The 23,237-nt window shown below is 39.0% G+C and overlaps 3 protein-coding genes across 4 annotated transcripts in view; all 3 read left to right on the forward strand.

Annotated features, from left to right (window-relative positions):
- KIF6 (kinesin family member 6) overlaps positions 1 to 2,534 on the forward strand; it is a 178,916-nt gene extending 176,382 nt beyond the window's left edge. Inside the window, exon 22 of the mRNA XM_075089133.1 lies at positions 677 to 2,534. Within this exon, the coding sequence (XP_074945234.1) occupies positions 677 to 693 (17 nt within the window). The 3' untranslated portion in view covers positions 694 to 2,534. The remainder of the gene's footprint in view (positions 1 to 676) is intronic.
- KCNK16 (potassium two pore domain channel subfamily K member 16) lies at positions 2,447 to 19,455 on the forward strand. Of its 2 annotated transcripts, XM_075089136.1 has the most exons (7): positions 2,447 to 2,534; positions 9,577 to 9,892; positions 14,099 to 14,213; positions 14,787 to 14,953; positions 15,831 to 15,899; positions 17,375 to 17,540; positions 18,856 to 19,202. In XM_075089136.1, the coding sequence occupies exons 2-7, from the start codon at positions 9,680 to 9,682 to the stop codon at positions 19,077 to 19,079; spliced, it is 954 nt and encodes a 317-aa protein (XP_074945237.1). In that variant the 5' UTR covers positions 2,447 to 2,534; positions 9,577 to 9,679; the 3' UTR covers positions 19,080 to 19,202. The 2 variants fall into 2 exon arrangements, with proteins under 2 accessions (XP_074945237.1, XP_074945238.1); XM_075089137.1 differs by lacking the exons at positions 2,447 to 2,534; positions 15,831 to 15,899 and adding an exon at positions 19,367 to 19,455 and having other exon boundaries at positions 8,890 to 9,892; positions 18,856 to 19,272.
- Positions 19,382 to 23,237, forward strand: part of KCNK17 (potassium two pore domain channel subfamily K member 17) — a 32,620-nt gene continuing 28,764 nt past the window's right edge. Inside the window, exon 1 of the mRNA XM_075089135.1 lies at positions 19,382 to 19,472. Within this exon, the coding sequence (XP_074945236.1) occupies positions 19,440 to 19,472 (33 nt within the window). The 5' untranslated portion in view covers positions 19,382 to 19,439. The remainder of the gene's footprint in view (positions 19,473 to 23,237) is intronic.

Genomic DNA, 23,237 nt, shown 5'->3' on the forward strand with positions numbered 1-23,237 from the left:
ACTCCCTGCATGATTATTACACACAGAGTGCCCTGCAGGAAACAACACAAGAAAGCACAGGTTCAGCCAAACCAAAGTCTGCTGGGCCTAGAAAATGTCAGCATATTTACTGCTTTTTCCTTTATTGATCCTGACCCTTTCAAACTGTTGTATCAGTATCTTAGAAGCAAACTGAGGGCTCCACTTGCATTACCTGGGGGGGAAGGGGGTGGGGGCGGGAAGGATAAATGTGTGCAGAAGCCAATGGAGTGGAAAATAAGTTTCATAAACAGAAAGCATGGGAATGCTCAATATCCTTACTGACAGTAATGCAGGGAGGGGAATGAGAGGCCTCAGTGAAGATTACCTCAGGGTTTATAGGTTGTTACCAATTTCATTCTAAACAGAGCAGAACTAAAGCAGGTACATTCACAGAAGCTTGTTGGGATTGTTAAAGCATTGTAATAACTACATTTGAAAGCTTTTTACAAAGGGCTACTCTGCAAACATGCTTTTTGTATCTTGAGGTAGAGAAATTAAAATGCAGAAGAGTAAATCAATGAAATTTTTTGTCTTAAAAGTTTTGAATTAAAATAGGGGTTTTTTTCCTTTCTTTTGTTTTGTGCCTCTGAAGTTCATTTTTAAACTGACAACACAACCTGAAATACAGTCTGATGTATTCTTTATCTCCTTTCAGGCCTGGGGAACAAATGAAACTTGTTGCAGTCCAGTATTCCATTTACAAACAGTTAAAGACCTTTATTCTTTCCCTTCCTCTTCTGTTTAGAAACAGATATGAGTAAGTACTTTAGAAATAAAGGTTTAATTGGTAAAGGTATAGAAATTATTTGTCTTTGACAGCAAAATTCATTTCTCCAGGAAATGACATTTAAATATTTGCACTCAGTATCTTCAGCTTGCATTAAGATTAAGCAAAACTAAAACAATGGATCAGGAGTTTGCCAAATATGTTTGTTTACTGAGAATTTGTTGAATGTTTTTTAAATGTTAAAATTATCTAATGTATTAATGCTCTTCTATGTCTTTAATCTGGGGAACACTTTTTACTACCAGTCATAGTTTTGTTTGCATCGAATTGCATAAGGCTTTATTAATTACATTTAGCTGGCATCCAGAGATGTCTCTGCAAAAATAGTAGTTATCTGGGTTACAAAATTCTATAAAATTTCACTTGAGAACTTTTGCTGATTTTTATTTTTTCCCAAGGGATAGTAGGTTTCATATCAGATTATTAGAATACTGAGATTGCATTGTAATATGAAAATAAATTTTTATTAGAAAGTAATTCTAGAGTTCAAAATTTTCCAACTGTTTTTTTCATTTGAATACATTGTATTGTGCAAAATACACAAAATATACAGGTTTCAGAAGAAACAATGACACTTAATAGTCTTAAAGTAAAACACGGGAAATTCTTGTAAAACACAAATGAGATGAGAAAATTTCAATGCAGTTATATCTTATATACAATATAATTTCATTATTGATCGGTACTACTTTATTGCATAATATCTGGTTATGCAACAACTTATTTTACACATCAGATTAAACAAATCAAAAATGCAATGCAAACTACAGTTCATTTCTCAGAGTTATACATACTTCCAGATTAAAGCCATCATTTTTCTTGTTAACGATTAGCTTATAGTCACGCATTTGGAAGGATTTGGGTTGTTCACATCAAAATACAGCAATATATTGGCAGAACTCACATATCATTCTCAAGGATGTATATTTCCTTAAGTTGTTGATACTTAACTCTGTGGCAAATTTATAACTGTTCAGAAGTACAAGGTGAATTGATATGTTTGAGCATACAGAAGGTATATGTTTATCAAATTAACAACTAAGATACAATTAATTAAGAAATATTAAAGTTATAACTTTTTCTGCATTTTAGTTTTCTGTAAAAGTCAGCACAGCTACCAAATAAATTGGTAAGCTTTATGCAGAATTTAGGATGTACAAGGTGAGATAAATTCAGATCTACTGTTTGTGGCATCCCAACCCTGGGATCAGACTAACATCGAGAGTCTGCTAAAGAGGGGAATGCCATGATGAGGCCAAGGTGAGGGGCAGAACTAGGTGAAGACTTGGTAGTCACTGCTTGCTTAGCTCCACAGCCCCAACTGTGCAGACTCTGATAATATGCCTCTGCCACTCCCTACGCTGCTTATCAGCTACCAGTAAATTAGGCCTAAACTTATGTCAAGACCCAGCACAACTCGTGGTTGAGGGTTTAGTTGTGTTGCTCTTTTAAATTATAGAGGCGTGAACATTTTCACTGAACCATGAGGCTTTCCTTCCTCCTTCCCCTCATTTATCTACCCAGGCAGCCCCCATTCACCTCCAGAAGTCATAGCAGGGTGTGCTATGGTGATTAAGACTCTGGGTACAAAGATATGTAGGGACTAGGGGCTTCACACCAGCTTATAAAATTGGAGAATGGGAGCAACTCGCTGGAGCTTCCTCTCAGCTGGCCTGAGACCCCGATCACGTTTGACCTTGCTATGGGCTGCTGGACCACCACACAGGTTGTATCCTCCTTCCCCCAACTTCATGTATCTTGCTTTACCAATTTTTGTCTTATGTATTGAGCTTACTATATGGGCTAAAGTGACTTTCTTAAGGACAGTGGAAAATTTAATAAAACTGTGGTGTATGTTAAACACCTGGCGTTTCGTCAGTGAAGCGCATTAATAAACAAGATCTGGCACACTGTGGATAATAATCCAGGAACGGTGATGTTGCTTTGGGAAGAGGGAGTTCAAGGATTTGGTCAGAGTTGGGAAAATCCACAGGTCTTTCCCCTTTTGTTTGTCTCCTTTGCTGGAGATAATATTAAAATGTCCTTCTGCCAGAATCTTTAACTGCCTGTCTTTTTCTTCTTCTCACTCTTTTATATATAAGCACTGTATGAAATATGCACTGACTTGGTATTTATACAGCTTCATTAAGGAGAGCAGGGCCACCATCCTGCCTCCATCCGACCCAGATAGCGGGAGAAGAACCAGAAGTTCCAAAAGGTTGCTGGGTGAAGCAGCTTTCTTTTTTGGTTTTTAGTAAAATCCCCATTGTGCTGATTTTATGTGAAGGTGGCCAAAAGAAAATTGCTGTTACAACAGCTCATTTCTTTTGACATTGAAGCATTTCCAGCAGCTTTCAGTAACTGATTAAGAGGAGGATCTCAGTGCTATCCTGGTATGATCCATGTGACACTGCCACTACTTGATGATTACATATTCAGTGTTTTGTTCTCAGTTTGCCACACATCTGACTCATAGAAAGAAAAAAATTGCTTGCTCTCCTGTTTCAAAATTCTCTAGTCTTTGTTTTACAATGTTGTAAAATCGGTGTGAAATTCAATGACTATCGGCAAAGTAATACCTGGTTGGCAGAATGGTCTGAGACTAGGCTTATACCAAACACATAAGAAAAGCTTGGACAAAAGTGCATCCAATAATAGAAAACCATATAAATATATAAAACCATATAAATATAAAGCCTTTCTGGCTTCTTTTGGAAATGTTCTTAATATCGTGGATAGAAGAGATCACTCATTTGGTACATAAAGGTCTTAAGAATTAAAGCATACACTTTTTTAAAAAACTGCCTCCACTCTTCAAGGGTTGCCTCTTGGGTTCATAGGAGAATTCGGGTTGGAGAGGATGCCAGCAGGTCTTTAATCCCACCTCTTGCTCAAAACAGCATCAGCTATTAGATCAAACCAAGCTTCTGAGGGCTTTGTTCTGTCTGATCTTGAAAACCTCCAGGGACAGAGACTGCATAACCTTTCTAAGCAATCTGTTCCAATGCTTGGCTGTCCTCATCATGAAAAACTTCTTCCTTATGTCCAGCCTGAACTTTTGGTTTTCGCCCATTGTCTCTCTTCCTCCACAAGCCATACTGTCAAAAGCCTGGCTCCATCTTCTTGATGGCTTTCTCACAGGTGTTAGAAGGTTACTGGGTTTCCTCTCTTAAGTCTTCTTGTCTTCATGAAGCATTTATTGCTTCAAGAAAGCTTGGTTGGCCACAGAAGAAGAAAGTTACTTGTTTTAATAAGCTAACTTCATATAAAATCTAGATTAATTTGAAAGAACCCAAGCATTCACCACACTGAAGAAACAATTGGAGGCTTGCATTTATAATGGTCTTCACTCCTGCCTAAGCCACCTCTAAAACAGTTTCACTAAGCATATTCTCATGCATATCTGACTCCTGTTTGTTCACTGTGTTACCTAGCTACTGATTGGTTAAATGTTTATATGGTAAATACATTTTATTTATTATCTCAAACCAGAATAAATCCAAATATCTATTTTTGTGTAGATTTCTTGGGAAAGTAGCTTTATAGTGCTAGATATCACACAGATATTTCCAGGATTAATGTATGCCAGAGATTGTGGAGCATCTCATCTCTTATTTCAAGGCATTTCCAATCCTTCTATATAGTTTATTTCAGGAGAAGATAGACATCTGCTGTTCTCCGACAGCAGCATAGCTTCTGGGAGGGTCAGGATATGACACAGACTTTTAGTAAAGGCCAAAGGGTCTGTTCTCATTTATGCTGAATCTGCCAGGGATCTCTACGCAGTCTGGAACCATGCTAGTGAAACTGTTGAGATCACCAGCTTTTGGCTTGGGCATTTGTCTCCATTTTCATCACTTCTTGGCCACTGCAGCTTTCCAGACAGGTCCAAGGAGAAAAATGACATAACCTTATGTTGAGTTTCTCTTGCTTGGAAGATAGACATGCCTAATCCAATCTCCCTTTTTCATTCCTGCATTTTTCATGAAAGAGGCTTTGAAGTGGAATAATGAGGTTCACACATGTAACATTGTAATATCTTTCCAACAAAAGATTTTATTGTTCTTACCTGGTTTAATCAATCATAGGATGCATGTGTTTTATGTCAATAGCATAAACTGAAAGCACTTCAATGTAGTAACATGTTAAGATCTTGCAAACGTTGCCTGTACCAAATATCCAGCTGGTGAATATGGATGCCAAGATGAAAATCTGGGAATGCCTAGTTACATATAGCAGGTTTGGTAGCTCTATATAGAATTTGTTTGTCTTTTCAAAGTCCATTTTTAATAACCACAATAATCACACTTCTGGTTTTGTATGATTTAATATGAATCACTTCTGTTGTTGTTCAAATCAATGCTAAATGATCTTTTTTTAATATTTTTTCTGTTTCACTTCCTGCAATGTTTGCTACGAAACCTCACAAATAAGGCAAACAATGTAAACTAGATATTTATAATGGTTACTATCCATGCCTTGATTTGACACCACCACAATACAACTGAAGACTTTTAACTAAAACTTCAGTTTTCCCTTTCTCTTGAGGGAAATATCAGGGGCCACACCTGACATTTTCTAAAGACTATCTTCTATTCAATTTTTTGGGCAGCTGAGGTGCTTCATTTGACACAAACAGTGAACTAAACAAATACTTGTATTTGTGAGACAACAGTGGGTTTACTCAAATGCATTTAGACAGATAAAGAACAGAAACAACAAGGTCTACCTCCAATACAATAACTACAGAATTCAAGGAAACTTTTTATTTTCATGGAACCTGTCTGATAAAAATACTATTGATATTTTGGAACTCTTTATAACTTTTATCTGAAAATGCTTCATGTTTTCACCTATGTAAGTGTAAATCAGGAAGCCAAAATGATTGGTTTAAATTCAGAATGAGAACAAAATCAGAAGTAGAAAATTGCCAGATGGCAGTGTCATGCCTGAAGAAATGCAGTGTTACATTTATTTTTAACATGGTTCTAAAATAATTTCCTTAACTCTTCTCTGAAGTGCAGGGTTTAAATATCATTCACTGAGCAAAACAATTCAGTATTTCCAGGTACAAACTGTTCAGGCTGAAATGCATACCCTGCGGAAGAATGGGTCCCTGGATCTTTGCATCCAATTTGTCATCTAGTTCTGTACAGAAACATTTCTTCCAGGAAAAAATAGTCCAAAAATTCACTCTTCATCAGAAGTTTGAAGATGACAGGATCAGCCAACATATCTTTCAACCGTTTAACTACTTATTTTAGAAACAGTTTATTTGTGTCTATGTAACTTATACCCCTGTTGTCACAATGGTATTTTTTCTGGCTTTTCAAATACAAAGTGAGGAAACCAAGTGTGCTATCTTTTATTTAGCATCTGTCCATGTTTAAGAATTGTTAGGGACTGTAACAACAACAGGTGAAGCAATTGGAGAACCCTGAATACTTTTATTTGCTCCAGGAAATACATGTAAAGTGATTCATTATCTTGATTGTAAACCAGGGTGTCATTTTGGTATCTTCACTTTCTAAAATGGCTCGGATTTTCCCTGGGAAAAGCTGGATCGTACTGGGTCAGTCACATATTACAACAGAATTCAGGGAGGAATATCTAATAAGTGAAGGAATAATCAAGGAGACAATGTTCAGCTCTGGATTCAAAATGTTTTTTGAGAATTCCTTCCTTAGCTTTGAGACCAAATGCACTCTTACATTTAACATTGGCAGGGAGCACTGGAAGAGCAGAACCTCTGAGTAACAGTCAACTTCCAAGTTCAGCCACTCTCAAGAAGTTTTTGCTTTCAGCATTTTTTATTCCTAAAGTTTATGAACTCCAGTTTTGTTTATTTTTTAATCAGAAGAACATCAAAAGAGCAACAAGAGAAGTTAGATGAGACAGTGTGCTTTGTCATCCCATCTTCAAAAGGCACCTGCTTGTATTGTTATTTTGGCATGTTGTATATTATGTCTTTTTACCTGGAAGCCAAATTTCATTTCTGATGCGGTAAACCATGCTGAGCTCCCTCTTCAAGATGCAGAACTCAGTCAGAAGCCGTAAGTTTTCAGTTTACTTCCAAATGTATATATTTGAGGTTTTTTCCTGTGGCACGGCATAACTTCTGGGCTACTGCACATAATCTTGTTTTGTTTTATTCCTATGTTGTAACCTGGTACAAGGGGGAAATAACAACTTTGCAAACAGAATATTGATGATTTCTATAACTTGAAATCTATAGGTACATATTTCTGTAGCTTTTCTACAGGAGTAAATATGGCAGCAGCATCTACTTACAGACTGTTGCCTTTCACATATTCAGTGCACACTACTCTGCTCACCTGTATGGAATTGTGATGTTTATGAAAATACTTTCTTAAACGTGTGCTTCATGATTTTGCACTTGCATTTATCTGTAAGGTCATTCAGCTATAAAGTGGTTCATCTCTAACTGCATATTTAGTCTGCAGTTTCTTGTGCACATACAATTGATTTTTTTTTTTTTGTATCCTTCTGCAGAAACACTGCTTTCTGTGTTAGCCCCAGGACACATCTTACTACATATTCTACCTGTCCCTTGAAGTCCTCTCCAGCTGTTTGTTATATTACCTATTAATTGATATATTTTTTTTGCATTTTTTGAATGCTTTTCAAATAATAGTCATGGTAAAGGTTATAATACCTCATCTGAAAGTTTATTAGAATCATTTCACTTGGCCAACCAAACAGGATACACCATTAATGTTGAAGTACTTTAAATAGGAATATCTAAAGTAAAGAAGTCAACACACCTTGACAAGTTTAGTGACTCAATTTGCAAAACCCTCAGAAAATTAAGATCCTAAAAGTAAGCCTAAGTGGACATTTTTTCTTAAAGCATAATTTAGACTGCCAAGTTTAGTAGCTGGAAGGCTTTGTTAACTGAACTGAACAGAACAGAATGGGACATAAAAGACGTTCAGTGCTGTATTTTTCATACCCTTAATTGTGAAACCAGCTTCAACTGTGGGAACCTGTCTTAGCCCAGCTATGCACATGTGTTTGCCTCCATTCCAGAAAACCAGTAGGCTAGCAACCTCTTACACTGGTAGATGCAGGTCCTACAAAGTACAACACGACAAACATCTGGATCTCTCACCAGAGACAGCCCTCTAGTGTAACAGGCAGTTGTGCAACATCCCAGGCTTTTCTACCCATAACATTTCACAAGGTATGGAACAACAAGCTGTACCTTTTCATTATGGAAATCAGACGCAAAAGAGAAGTTCTCATTAGGTACTCTGAAAGTAACTGTCATCCTTAGCGCAGACCAAGAGAAGGCCTTCCATCAGTGATAAGTTGGACATCTCAGTTGCTTCAGATCAGTGTGCTTCATAACGTTATTGCAGTGCCCAGTAATATCAATGCCACTATAGCTCACTAGAGCTTCTATCTCCCAGATGCTTCACTTAAACTGAAAAGAAATGCCAGAGCACCCAGGCTCTGAGCCCTTGCATATTGCACTTCTCTGCTGAAATCTTTCTGTCCCCCAGTCACAGCAACAGAGTGGTCCTAGACAAAGTCCCAGATGTTCTTCTAGGAGTTCCTCACAATACTTTTCACTTTTCAGGGTGACAAGTAGCCTGCTGCTGCCAGTCAGCCATCCTCTTCTGGGTGGAGATGGCTGGCCCTGGGATAGGAGCACAGTTCAAATGGCAAGTACAGGGGTTTTCCCAGATACAGCTATGAATGAAACCATTTTTTCAGTCTTTTCTTCTGAGCACTACCTCTTGTTTGAAAGTAGGTGAAAACCAATCTGAATACTAAGAAAAAGGAGGGATATCTATATCCAGAACATTTTAATAGGAAAGCAATTTAATAACAAAATTGCAGCCCTTGCCACATGGCCTTCTTGCTCTGTGTGTGTGTGTTTTCTTTCAGAAGCAGTGTGGCATAAATGGTACTAGTGATAAAGCTCTTCCTACAGAAAAAATATGCAAGCCCAGCTCATTTCCAGTGCATGATAATGATTAAGGCTCCCATGAGTGAACCTCTGATGCTTTTTTAGCTAACGATTAACCTTTCCCCTTATGCATTTGGATTAAAAAGTGCATACAGAGACTGAAAGCAGTAGGCATGAGTGGTTCATTCTCTAACTCCATGGACTAAAGGGTGGGGTCACCGGACAAAGAGTTCAGGAGCGGCAGGCCAGGCAGTGAGGGGACTGATCTTGTTAGGGTTAAAAAGGAAAGAGAAGGTCTCTCTTGTGACCACGCTGAATTCAAGATGTTTATGAGCTTCATCATGCTGCTTTCACTGGTGCCAGCAATGTTTGTATGGTACAGACGGCAGCTATTGACTTTTCCATTTATTCAGCTCCATGGTCTTTTTTGTTCTGGAGAGTCTGCTGTAATTAGAGAGTTTATAACATTTTCTTGTACAGAAGTCTAGTGTTTAGAATAAGGCTTTACTTGTCAAGACTTTAAGAGTCTATCTGTGACTCTATATTCATATGACCCTGGGTAAGTCATTCAACCACACTTTTACTTCAGCTTCCTAGCCTGGAAAACAATACCAATCTCAGAGGGCTTGTGTCAGGCTTCATTCATTTGATTGAGATCTTTGGATAAAAGTTGTTTTAATAGGTGAAAACCACTATGATTCATATTCCTATTAAGACATTAATGCTCTCCCTTTATTTTGGATAGACAAAAGATGTGGAGGGATAAACTTTGCCTGTTAGTCTCATTTTGTATAGGCCTGATACTGGTATGTTCTGTTAAAAAATTCTCCAGGGCAGTAGCTGGGAACATGGGTGTGTGATTCCTGGGTAGCACAAGTCTTGGGACAGTAACCTACTAAGTACTGAGCAGGGACTGGCATCAGCAGAGCAGCAGCATGCCCCTCCCCACCATACACAACCGGCAGATCAGCTGGACTCTGCTGCTGATAGTGGGGTATCTCTGTTACCTCCTCCTGGGCGCTATGGTGTTCCACCTGCTGGAGACACGGGCAGAGAGCCACTTTCGGGACCAGTTCCAGTTGAAGAAGCTCAAGTTCCTGCAGAACCACACGTGTTTGGACAGGCAAGACCTGGAGCAATTTGCACAGGTAAGAGAAACAGGGTCTCTTTATTTTGACTCAAGCATTATATTGGTTAGAAATTATACTGTTGTAGCCAAGCATGTCATAAACTGATCTGCTGTCCATGACATTAAAGGACTGTTTCTCAAGCCCAGTCATATACCTCTTTATCTTGATCTATTGCACTTCTTTCTTTTCCCAGTCATGAACTCCCAAAATACTCAAATCTGCCGATGCACCTTCATGCCACCTTGCAATAATTTCAACTTCATGGTTTTCAGCTCCTTCATGAATTATTACATGGGAATTATGCATGGGAACAAAAACCAAGAATCAAACCTACAAGAAGTTACCCTCCAAGGTTCTCCAGTCCAAACCTGTGCAAATTCTGTCCTTCTTTTGTACTAGAAATTGTCTACCACCTTTGAGGTGGTACTTTAGAGGCACTTTCAGGCCTCTAAAGAAAAGATTTCAACCATCATGAACTGTGTTACCTATCACTAATAATAAGAGATAAAAGGCTCTTGTTTAATATGGGTTGTCAATTAATGGTATCTTCAATTACATTTTAATCTATTCCTCAAAAACGGCTAGACCTTTCTTCGTATTATTATAGACATATTCTTATTCTAGTATTGCAAGAATTGGACAGAAATCCTTGAACTACCACTTTCTTCATGCTCAAATTTTATCCAGTTGTAGAGCTGGGTTCCCAAACATTTTGAACTCTTTCTATCATATCATTAAACCTGATAGAAATTCTAAACATGCTGCAAGTTTGTACTGTATAAGTCAGAGGACTTCCACGGAAGTATATATAACACAGGAAGTTCCACTTAAATATGAGAAAAAACTCATTTACTGTGAGGGTGACAGAGCAGTGGAACAGGCTGCCCAGGGAGGTTGTGGAGTCTCCTTCCCTGGAGACATTCAAAATCCTTCATTCCTGTGTTCCTGTGCCCCCTGCTCTGGGTGTCCCTGCTCAAGCAGGGGGCTTGGACAACATGATCTCCAGAGGTCCCTTCCAATCCCTACCGTTCTGTGATTCTGTGATATGCTTTTGATCAACAAAAAGCCCAGATTCTGCAAATGGATTTAAGCAAACAGTGAAGTTCAGATGAGAAAGGGAAGAGAAGGTGCCTGAACCTCTGTCTTGAAAGACAATGTTCTGATTACTGCTAATGTGATATATTTCTTGTGGAACACTTGGCATTGACCAGAAAATGACTTAGAGTTTTCAAGAACCTACATGCCTAAAAGCATGTCTGGTTTTTTCACCTTCACCAGCTGGTGATTTTTCCTATCTTTCCCTTATCTCTGTGATAATGACTGTAGAGGAGAAAACCCTGATTCTCATTCCAAACCAAATTGGGATTCTTTATAGGATTGAAAGGTTCAGTTAAATCTCTGGTACCCTAGAAACCTTAATGAGGGTTCACACATGTCCAGATTCCCCTCTTTCTGGCTCCAGTGGAGCTTCATCAGCACTGCTGTGCCACTTAGAGGATCACATTTTGCTGCATGTCTGCTGAATTAGATACATTTAACTTGTAAGCTGTTCCAGACAAAAACAGCTGAGGGCACCAAATTATCATCAACAATGCACCAAGCTTCAAAGTGCTTAGACTTGATAGTCCTCAGGGTAAATGTAAGTTCAGGTGCCCTCTGACTCACCTGCCTTTTATAAGACCTCTTAAGAAATTTGTCCAGCTCTTCCTAATAGTAGGAAATAGAAGTCTCTCTATTAAATCTCTAACTCTAAAACTAATGCAGGGAAGCAATCATCTCTCTGTACTTTTAGCTATATGGGTATGGAGGCCTGTTCATCATGTCAGAAGTTCCAGTCTGAAAAGTCACAGTATTCAGGCTGTGGTGAGACACAGACACTAGAGTCAGTCTCCTCAGCTGACAAGTATAAGGTGTCTTGTCTTACTGCCAGTTTAAACTTAAATCCACTAATCTGAGAATCAACTCCAGTTTCTGTTTGCATATCCATTATCACTAATAATGGAGTTACCACTTACAATTCATTAACTTTTGACTTGATTGTGCATGAAGCAAATTCTTGCAATTCCATGTCCAAAAACTTCATTGGCTTGGCTTGGCTAAAACTGCCAGGCTGAGAGGTGGCCCTGAGCTGCAGCTCCTAAACTGAACAGCCTGGAGCTTTGGGAAAGTGCAAATCCAAACTCCGTGTTGCTGGCAAACACACTTTGGCCAGGAAATTATGCCACTCTGACAGCATAACTGAGAAGCAGATTCATGAAATAGGAAGGTACCTTTTCTAAAATCCCTGTTTTGATTATGTCCATACTTTTTCAGCCTCAAAGGAACTGATATAAATATAGACCAAGAGGAACAAATCCTTGCCTATGACCACAAGTGCCTGCAATGTGCGTTGGCAGACAGGACAGGAGCAAAAGTGGCAGGCAGTTTTTATTCTCTCCACATCCTACTATACCTTTATGTAGGCTTCATACTCTAACTGTAAATTATAGCACATTGTTTTTACTTACTGGCTACCTCTGCTCACAGAGGCAACAGATAATGTTGACCAAATGATTCAACAGCTGCTCTGTTCTCACTCCAGCCATAACCATTACCTGACCTGTAGATTGAAAGGAGCTAGATGTCATTATAACTGTCCCACATGAACCTGTTTGCTTAGGAACAATTTACCTGGGCACCAGGATGCCATTTCTTTCATGGGATTGTACTTAAATAACAAGAAATCTGGCCTTGTCAGACTATGTCTGAAGTGTTCAGCATTCAATATGGCCTTACTTTTCCGTGTTGGCTCTCATGATGTGAGTGTAGCTCCTCTGAACTCTTGCGCATTGAAATGGATAGAACTGAGAAGTGTTCCTCACAGGGATAAATTCAACCTGTGATTATTTTAGACGTTTCAAAAATCTCATACCTCAGTAGCTTCTGTGTGTTCCCTCTAACCAGCAAATAAAATGGTCAACTCTAAATAATTTGATATGTCAAATTCTTCCCATTCTAAAAACAGGATTTTAATGGATAATGTAAAGTTCTTTGTCATATCGGAAATAAACTACTGCCACATCAATCATGAGATCACATGTGACAATGCCTAGCAGCACTATCTGGTGGACTTCACCAATGCTGTAGGATTTTTTACTAAAGGGAAAATATTAGCTATTAAACTTAGGATACTCAATCCACCAGCACAGATCAGTTAATATTGTAGAACCTATGTAAAAATCAGATACCTTGTAGTGGACATGTTCATCAGATAGGCAATCCTTCTGGCAGTGGTCAACATTTGAATCAAGAAAGAATATCTTCTTTGGTCTCATACTCCTGGAACCAGCCAAAGCTGGGGTTGCTGTTGAATCCTGCTCATGTCTTGCATCATACAAAAGTCTCTAGAAGAAATGAAAAAGTAATTTCTTCAGACATTTGGCAAAGTGATGAAGGCTGTGACCTGGACTTCAAAACTGGTGTTACCAAACAAGGGGATTCTTGAAACCCCAGCCACTGAGCAGAGGGTAACGAGTCTCCTTCAGATAAATCCTCAGGGAGAGCAAAGCAACACACTCTTCACTAAGGCAGCTAGTTAGATATTTGATGCATAAAAGGAGAAGTGTTTCTTTTGCACATAGTATTTTTGGTCATCTGGTAAGAGCTATCTGGAATAGCAGAGAATATTACATTAGCTAAGCTTTCAGACTATGAGAAGCCTAATATTCATTGAAAAGTATAGGGAAATTGTAGCCAAAAGTAGTAATTCACCCTCACTAGTACTTACATGGAGGAAACAGAAATAAGCATGTTCCCCATGCCCCTCCCCACAGACACAACCATATGTTTACACAAGCCCAGATTAAAAACTGGAATGAAATTACTAGACTAGGGAAGGAGAGAAGAGGAACTGCCTTTTTTTTTATGGCATAGCTTCACTTTCATTTCCCAGTTTGATCACTTTGGGGACTTCCTCCACTCCCTTCCCCTTATCCTTCAACTAGTTATGGAACCTATCCTACTTCAATAGCCAGCTCTCCAGTGACAAGAGTTCAAGTTCCTGACCAGCTCTATTTTCATGTTTTGCCATGTCAGCACAAAGCCAGTTTAGTCAAACTCTACACTGTTTATTGCTCTGCTTGCTCAAGATGGAAAGCAATATTTACTTCTCTTTTTTTCTGACATTCTTCCTGATTTGGTCTAATGGGTTGCTCAACTTTGCTCCTTTGACCTCTTCTGCCTCAGGTCCTCATGGAAGCATGGGAAAAAGGGGTCAACCCAGAAGGAAACTCCATGAATACCAGTAACTGGGACTTTGGCAACTCTTTCTTCTTTGCAGGAACTGTTGTCACCACTATAGGTGAGGTATTCTCTTTCCTTATAAATGGATCCTTATAAATTTATCCTTATAAATTTCCTTATAAATTCCTCCAGCTGTTCTGTAAAGCCCCCAGAAATGTGCAGTTGGTGGACAGAATACACCTGAAAGATATTCTTGACTATTGTGGGTTACTGTTTTCTATTGTTTTCCAGTTATACCTGTTATTCTTGTGTATCCAGCAAATTACACCTGCCAAAAAAAGCTGAGTGCTTACTTGGTACATGCAATATCATTTTGTGCACGCATAGCACATCTTGAGGTTGCTCTGAAGCACTCAGTTCCACTCACCACAAGATCAGAGACCTACAGAAAATTACAATACTCTTTAAGAGTAATATTTTTAATGTTAAATTTTCTGTTAGTAGTAGTGAATGCACAGGGCTCCATCATAAGCTATGGCAATTTGTAGGCAGATTTAACTGCAGGAAACCATAGATCTACAGATTTCTAAAGCTTAATGTAGTTGAGCTTCCCAGCCGAGGAACTTACCATGATGGCCTGCAGCCTGACTGTAAAGCCTTTTCATGTAGCTGTTTTCTTCTTTTTTTCCAGGTTATGGTAACCAGTCCCCCAGCACAGTGGCAGGGCAGATCTTCTGTGTGTTTTATGCCTTATTCGGAGTGCCTCTCAACCTGGCCTTCCTTAATCGGTTGGGGAAAGGCCTCAATGCTCATCTGATTACCCTGGGAAGATGGGTGCAAAAGCCAGGCCGTGCCCAGGTACAGTGTCAATCTATCATTTATTTCCACTATTTTAAAACTAATTAAATCTCTCCTCTCAGATAGGTACTGCCATCGCTAGGCTGGGTTTTCTTCTGTATGCCTACATTTTTCTGAATGGCAGCAATGATGTGGCCCTCTATATCAGAAAATGTATATACCCTATTTATCTGCGATAGCTTTAAAGCAATTTGCTTTTGCTTGAGGGACTCTAGAGCTCCCTTTTTAAAACCTCACTCAGCCAAACCATTAAGCAAGCATGGCCTCAATTTTGAGCAGGATCCTTAAGCTCTGGTGACCTTAGCAGAATACATGCACATACAGAGATTGCCGAATCAAGCTCTTATTATCTAGCCTCTGTTAGCATCTATACAGAATCCATCTCTACACTCTGCAAAGACAACTTATTTTTATTGGTCTGCTAATCAGGCTTGAATTATGTTTCTTGATTGTGCCACCAAATTAGCACTTCCTTCCTTTTCTTTTCTTGAAATGTAAATAAATACTCCTTCTACTTAGTTATAGTTTATTGGTGAGTCATTGAACTTGTCCAGATGTATTGGAATAAGGGAAGCACTGATAATAGAAAATACGTGAAGGTCATTTATAACAAAGTTAGTGCATGTTTCTGAGTAAAGGTTAAATTACTTGACCCCTGTAGTCAGGGAAAAGGGAGATTAGATATGTTAGATATGTTGAAACATTTCAGTGTTCTGTCACAAGTTTTTTTCTCTCCTTCATTTGTAAAATCTCTGAGTCACTACATTCTTTACCACACCGGGAAAGCTATAGAGGTACTGTCAAATGCAGGCTTGGTTTATATAAGCAAGAAGTTCTTTAGCTGCATAACATATGTCTGTTCCCCAAATACATGCAGCTCTACCACCAGAAGGATTTTCATGCTAGCATAGCTGCATCTTTCCTGAGATTTCTAACAGCATCTCAGGTATGTAATCTTTTTTTCTATTTTTTTTCTCTTTTCACCTCTGAATTAACACCTAATTTCTGGCAGAACTCCTATGATCAGACAAAGCTTGGGAGCTGTATCTGTCTGTTCATTCTGAAAAGCCTCTTCCAGAATGGTTCATCTCCTTTTAAACACAACTTAGTCATGTTTTGGGAAATTAATTACAACCAGTTCTTTTAAATTCCTGACTTACTGTCCCCTAAGTTATAGGTTTGTACCAGAAAGTTCTTAAAAGCCAGAGTAAAAAGTAATATTGTGTGTTTCAGTAAAAAATTTTATGCAAAATTTATTACCTAATTAAATGATATCACACTTATGGAATGAACTAAATGAGAACAGATATCAGCTATAACCATGTCAATCAGTAATTCTCAAAATGCTTTGCAAATGAAGTAAGTATTATTATACAGCTGAAGGGACATGGTACATAATACAGAAGTGATTTGTCAAAGTCACCCAGTAGGCTCATGCCAAGTTTCTCAAGCTCAGTGGACTATTTTATATGTGAGATAATACAGACAGAGAAGTTAAAACATGATACCTGGACCTTCTACTTCATAAACAGTGGTTTGGCTTTTCATCCGGTCACAGTTGGCACATGCATAGAAAATCATACTCCGGTTTGAATGCCCTTGAGGGCATTTTTAAACAATTGCAATGAGTTTGCATCAGCCCACTAGTCAAAAGTTCACCAGAGTGTGTTCCCTGGAAATCCATGAGTTACTGATCCTCAGTCCTAAACTAAAATCCCCTGTCATGACCCATCCACTGACCATTCTGTGTACCTATCTATTGCAGCCACATATGCTGTAACTTATCTCCCAGAAGGCAGACGTTTGTACTGAGAGACACAGATCTGCCCTGTGCTGACGGAACAGTTCAGCTCTGAATACTTCTAAGTTAAAAATAAAAGCAGGCAAACTGACTTCACTTAGATTTCATCCAAACATGTTTTTGGCTGAGCTCTTGAAAGTCACTTTATAAATCTTTGGAAGCAGTCATGGTGAAGAGAACCCTAATTTGTTCTTGCCAATCTTTGTATCGTGAGTTATGCAATACTTGGTGATTTTCCTCAAAGACAGGAGCCAACTGATTATGAGAGCATCTCCACTTGTATTGAAATTGTAAAGTGACTGTTTCATTCCTATGGTTGCCATAATAACTTTGAAAATATTACTTGAGCATACTTGAAAACACATTGCGAAAAGCTTTACAAAAATCCTCCTTTTTTTCTTAATTTTGAGATTTTCGATTTATGATTAGGAACAATATCTATGTGCAGGGTGAACAGCAAGGTCAGCTTGCAGTGCTTGGAAGCATAGGTTCATCCTTCCTTTTTTGGACATTGTTCCCAGCTGGATTGGGTTTGTGATTCAAGAGCAAAACAAACCCAGCAATTTTCACTAGACAACTGCTCAGTGCTGTTTAGCTGCCATCTTCCCTTTATCTTTCAGGTGGTTCAAACACTGGCAGTGGCCATCTTCCTGACTGCTGGGACCTTATTTTTTCTAGTGTTCCCACCATTGGTCTTCAGTTACGTAGAAGGCTGGAGCTACGGAGAAGGCTTTTACTTCACCTTCATCACGCTAAGCACCATTGGATTTGGGGACTATGTAGTAGGTAATAAAGAAGATGTACTGGATTGAGCTTTGTTGAAATTAGTATAAAGATAAATACAGAGAGCACAGATATCCATTCCAGTATAAATCTGGTACAAGAGCAAGCTGAGCAAGACTGGTAATAATGAGCTAATGTATTATACAGCATAGGCATTTTTCTCTTGGCAGCTTAGCTGAGAGTCACCAAACGCATTTCGCATATGCCACTGAACACCCATTCAACAGTGACTATGTCCAAGCAGGTACAAATGTGATCCATGAGCAACAGGTGGAATATAAATTAAATTTCTTCATCAGTATTAAGCCTTTGAACTACCCTCTTCTAACAGTGATTTGTTTCAGCAAGTGCCTACCACTATTCCCAATAAGAAATCTTGTCAAATATGAAGTGAGCGGTACCTACGATGAGGAGAATATTACTGACAACCATGGGATGCTTGTAAAAAAAAAAAACCAAACTGAATGAGATTACATAGTCTTTACAGATCTAGGCTGACATAGCAGCGGAGACACGCAAGGAGCTCTTTTTCCACCTGTTTGAACAAATGCTTTTAACAGATTATGTATTTTGTTTTTATTTGTTAAAAACACCAGGGTCTGTTACTTCATGAGTAGTAGCTCACCTCTCCTAGAGGTCACACCTATGTCCCAAAAGGAGATTAAAAACACATCCCATGCTGAATCTGGGCACTATGGAGTTTTATGATGATCTGGATGAAAGAGATTAAATGGATGGCTGTGGTGCTGTCCTGTGCCTGTGTCAGCTGCACCGATGGCCCATGCTGTGGAAATATCAGACTGGGAATTAAGATTCCCATAACCACTTAATTAAAATGGCTGCATTTTCCATGTAATATTCTCCAGGTGATTTTGAATCCTGGTTACAGAGGTATATCACCCTACAAAAAGCAATCACGATGTCACTGAGGTAGTAAACTATATCTTTTTAAATCACCTCAGATCCCCTGTGTGTCTCTTGAGTTAAATATGGCTAATATGGATTCAGCATTCGTTTTCCAAGATGATTTTTTCTTTTTCAGTGGCTAGGAACACTCAGTTTTGTGCGTCCCTTTTTAACATTAGATACAGCTATTTTTATTATAGCCTCGGCTTCTGAGTTTTGATGCCAGCTGTGCTAAGCTTAATCTGAGAGTTGGAACACAAAAATAAAAAAGGAGGGGAAAAGAATGCTCACAGATCACATAAACTTGTTAAACACTCACTTTTGCAGGGGGTGGAGAGGGTGTACGAGTATGCATGTTGTCTAGCCGACTGAAGCTGTCAAGATTAATATGCAAATTTTCCTGTATTTTCAGGCACAAATCCCAACAAGCACTATATCCCAGCGTACAGGAGCCTAACTGCGATTTGGATTGTTTTGGGCTTGGCCTGGCTGGCTCTGGTCTTCAACGTGGGAGCTGACTTGATGGAAAAATTCCTTCAGCAAAAGTGGCAGAAAACTGACATAAGCTTGGCAGAAGGAGCCACCACCAAATTGGAAGATGAACCTGAGCAGCCTAGAATCCACACCCATAGCTGAGCAAGGCACACAGAAAGCAGTCCTGAAAGTATATCTTTCACCTATACCTCACACTAAGCAAGCCCTGTGGATAAAGGACTAAACCACAGGTTGTGGACTGTTTCCTAAGGAGGAAATGTTTCAGATGCATTGAAATTTCCACACACTGTGTGGGCATCAGCCAATTAAAACCTCCAAAGAAGTAGCACACATGGTAAAACAACTGTCCCAGGATTCATTTTACACTCTCACTCAACAAAGGCAACTTCCCCTAAAGTAATCAATTGTTATCCTTTCTCTTTCTCTAGTGGAATTCAGTTCTTATGGTCACTTGTTTTCAAAAAATCCAGAGTGACTGCCTCTCAGCTCCAATGAGAAGTCATGCCACCAAGAATCTCAAGTGGAAAAAGCCAGGTACAGAAATCTTTCTTCATTTCCAGTCAGAAAACAAATCAAAACACAGAGGAATATTGACAGTAATGACCACCTGCTTAATGACATCCATTCAATTAAGATTCATTTGATATTGTCTGAAATTAACAGCTTTCATATAAAATTTTATCATTTCTTTAGTTACTGGGCTAAAATGCTTCTCTCTTCAATTATGCAGAAATCATGTGTCTATCCAGCACTGCCTGGACTGTTACAATTCATTTCAGAGCCAACTGACAGCTCAAAGCAGGTCCTTATCCTTATCACAGTTCATTTCACAGCCACTTGAAAGCAGCGCTTTAAACTAAATCTAAATGCAAGCAAAATTCCTTATTTCCAGCCAGATCACAAATATTATTATAGTCTGGCATTTTTCTTTGGGCCAGTTCACTGAAGAACTACCATGCACCATACCTCTAAACAAGGCTGATGATAGGCTCTTGTGTTAAATCTGATCCTCGGTCATGAGCATAGTGTCACCTGTGAGAAACAGTTGGATTTTATCACAGTTACTGTAAGTCAAAAGTAGCAGCAGCCATTTCCAAAGAAGCAGAAAAACCCAAGAAGGACATATAAGCACCTTATAACAGGCTAGTCACTGAGATATAAAATTGTAGTCATACTCTGTATTAAACTAAACTATAGAAACTTTGATAAAACAATTATCCATTCATTGAGTACCATACTAGATTGCTTATAACCATCACTAACACATTCCATGGGTATGCTTGTAATTATATACATACTACTATTTATTCTGTATGTTTACAGCTCATGCTAACCACCAATTAATTCTTTTAAACTCATTTATAAGTGGAACTTTAATGTAAAGTGTAAGTGAAATATGACTGGGCGCATAGACGAGCCCCAGGCTATGACAGGCTATAGTAACATCAAATGTCAGCCTTTCAGCAGCTGCTTTGATATTTCATTTTGGGGATGTGTCCATAAAACATGTAGAGACGTGTGTAGGTCACAAATCTGTTCCCGCATACCTTCTGTGCTAGAATTTTACCTTTGAGGCGGGTCACAACAGACACTTGTTCTTACATCTGAATTGGTGCTTGTTTTCTTTGCTAGTTGCTGACTCCTGCATAGTACAGTGTGGCTGCTGAGATCTGACATGCTGGCATATAAGAATGCCAGCTATGGTTTGTTCAACTAATTTCAAAACTGAGTTGTCAAATGCTTATCCCATCTAAGATTTCCCTCATGTCTTACCACTACCTACCTCACAGATTTTATCTCCTTAGTTTTTGCACTGATCTTCCTCTATGCCCTCAGCTATTCCCATAAATTTGTGCAACAGCTTTCTTTGTAGCCTCTTTCACTGAGAGCAGCCAACTCTCTCCTGTCCAGCTTTTTGTACCTTTGCAAACCTCACAGGAAATTTTCTCTCTCAGTATTCACTGTTCTTTAGACATAATGTTTGCAAATGCACTTGTTAACATCATCATCGCTGTACTCTGTACCTGCCTTGTATCAACACTACAAGACATTTTACTCCTATTTGTGTGAAAGGCAAAACTAAAGATCTACTGACTTTTATATCTGACCTGTTCCCTTCACCTTGCCTTTTTCCATGCCTTCCTTACTTTATCTAGCCACAGCCAGCCACAAAACATGCACTAGTCTAAAGGTGATCCTATGCAGTGTTTTACACCATGCTGCATGCCATAAAAAATGATAATGAGATTAATCAGGGATAGAAAGCATGCATGCACCACTGACTGGCAAAGTCTTTGTCAAAATCATTATTTGACATGTGACAGCAGGGAGCTTGGATCACTTTTACTGCAGTCCAGAAAATTGCTCCTGTACCTGATACTGATTTTGCAAAGTAGCAAAATGTTGAGACCATCTACTGAAGTTTTTGCTACTGCTGCTTTTAGTAAGGCTGAGAGTAGCTGCAGCAGTTCCCAAGCTGCCTGCCGGAAGACTCAAAAAGATACCTTAAATCAAGCATATGGCCACATTGGAACAGGAAAGAGAAAGATTCTGATGAGCTGTTCTGTGTTACACAAGCAATAGAAATTTCTTGCTCACTTTGCCAGTTTTTCAAGATCCCGGAAAGATCCTAACAGCCATGCACATCTGTAATCAAAGTTACTTTGAGATACACCCTGGGAGCACCCGCCCATTTCTTGAGCATGGATGGATGAAGTGCTTTCTAGTACCCTTCCTCTAACAAAAAGGTAGTTAGTCAACAAGTATCAAGTGACCAGCTAAGAAAAATAATGTGGAGGAACTGCACAATCGCAAGGGCTTACTAGGAGTCAGAGGAGTGCACAAAAAGGAGTCTTCTGCCCTTTTAATAACCCATTTTACCAGTGGTGCCATCCTGCACAGAATGAAGATCACACAACCTGCTACAAGACGCTCAGCTCAGATGCATGGAAAAGAGCACTTCTGAAAGCTTCTGAATGTAGCTCTGCAGCCTGTGGCAGAAGCAATGGCCCAGGCAGTGTTCATCTGTGATGTGGAAAAGCAGCACGTTGTCCTGAGCAGCTACCACTTGCAGTCCCCTGCAGGACAAGATGCAAATGTCCTTCCAGACTTACACTTACCTTTTAAGCCTATTCAGCAAGCCCTTCCTCATGCTCAGATATATCGGTACCTTCCAGACAACACCAAAATATAATCTGCAAATATTTGAGCCATTCTTTCTGGAGATGTAAATAGAAGGCTGACACACAAGTGGCATTTCTGAGAGTACTCAAGAAAATCAGCCATTAATATATTATATGATTCTGTGGTGGCTTGTTGTGAATATTGATCTTTCCTCTTCCTCCCCAAATTCCTCCTAGCAAGCACATGCTTGATGTCCTGGGTCTTCGCAGTCTTGCTTGTAGTTACAAACCCTGAGTCTCACCTGTAATTTGTTTTATATTATAAACTTTAGAATAAAGGTTAAATGCTGTATGTTTAGTCCATAATGTTTCAGCATGGTTATACTTAGTGCACTTTGTATAAACTATGTAATTTTAATGCAATTAAAATGTCAAAATGTAGCTCAGATGTGGCTATTTCCTGATCTTAAAGAGGAAACTTGAGTACATATATCCTTTTTAGTACCTTTGCATCTTTTTTTTCTCATATATTTTTATAGAAGGCTTTTTTCTTTTCCATTTTAAACATCATTCAGTAATGACTACATTGAAAAGGCAGAGTAAAGACACAGCAATTTTTTAGACTGTGTTCAGGATGATATTGTTATCCCAAAAAGTGGGTTCATTCACCCAGCATGCAAAGTGCCACTCCACACACAGAGCGGAGGTATTTTATTTAATTCATATTTGTGCAGAGATTGGTGCTGGGTGGTAACCCACAAAGCTAGCACCCCACACTGAGGAACTACAAGGCATTTATACCGTTAAATGTGTCAATCACATCTAATATTCACACGCCTCAGCTAATAATTGGTTACTTTCTTGCTCGCTTTGATGTAAAGGTACAGCTTACTTTTAATTTACCACGCATGATCAGAGAGCATAGGCCTTATTAGAGGGGGGTGTTCCTGGCCTATGGGCCTGATTTTTAGTATTATAACAAGGATAGTTCCCCTAATGGGCACTTTGTTTTAGTTCTTATCAACATCCCAATTAGTTGTTCTCCTTGACTATACACTTTATCACCCCATTCTCAGCACCTTCTGAGGTGGGATGTTTGCTTTGATCAGCCTCTCAGCTCTCCTCAAGGATATAGTCGTAAAACAAGTGCTTCCCTGTCTCTCAGTTCCCGTCTCTG

Source organism: Phalacrocorax aristotelis, chromosome 3 (genome assembly GCF_949628215.1).
Source record: "Phalacrocorax aristotelis chromosome 3, bGulAri2.1, whole genome shotgun sequence".
NCBI lineage: Eukaryota > Metazoa > Chordata > Aves > Suliformes > Phalacrocoracidae > Phalacrocorax > Phalacrocorax aristotelis.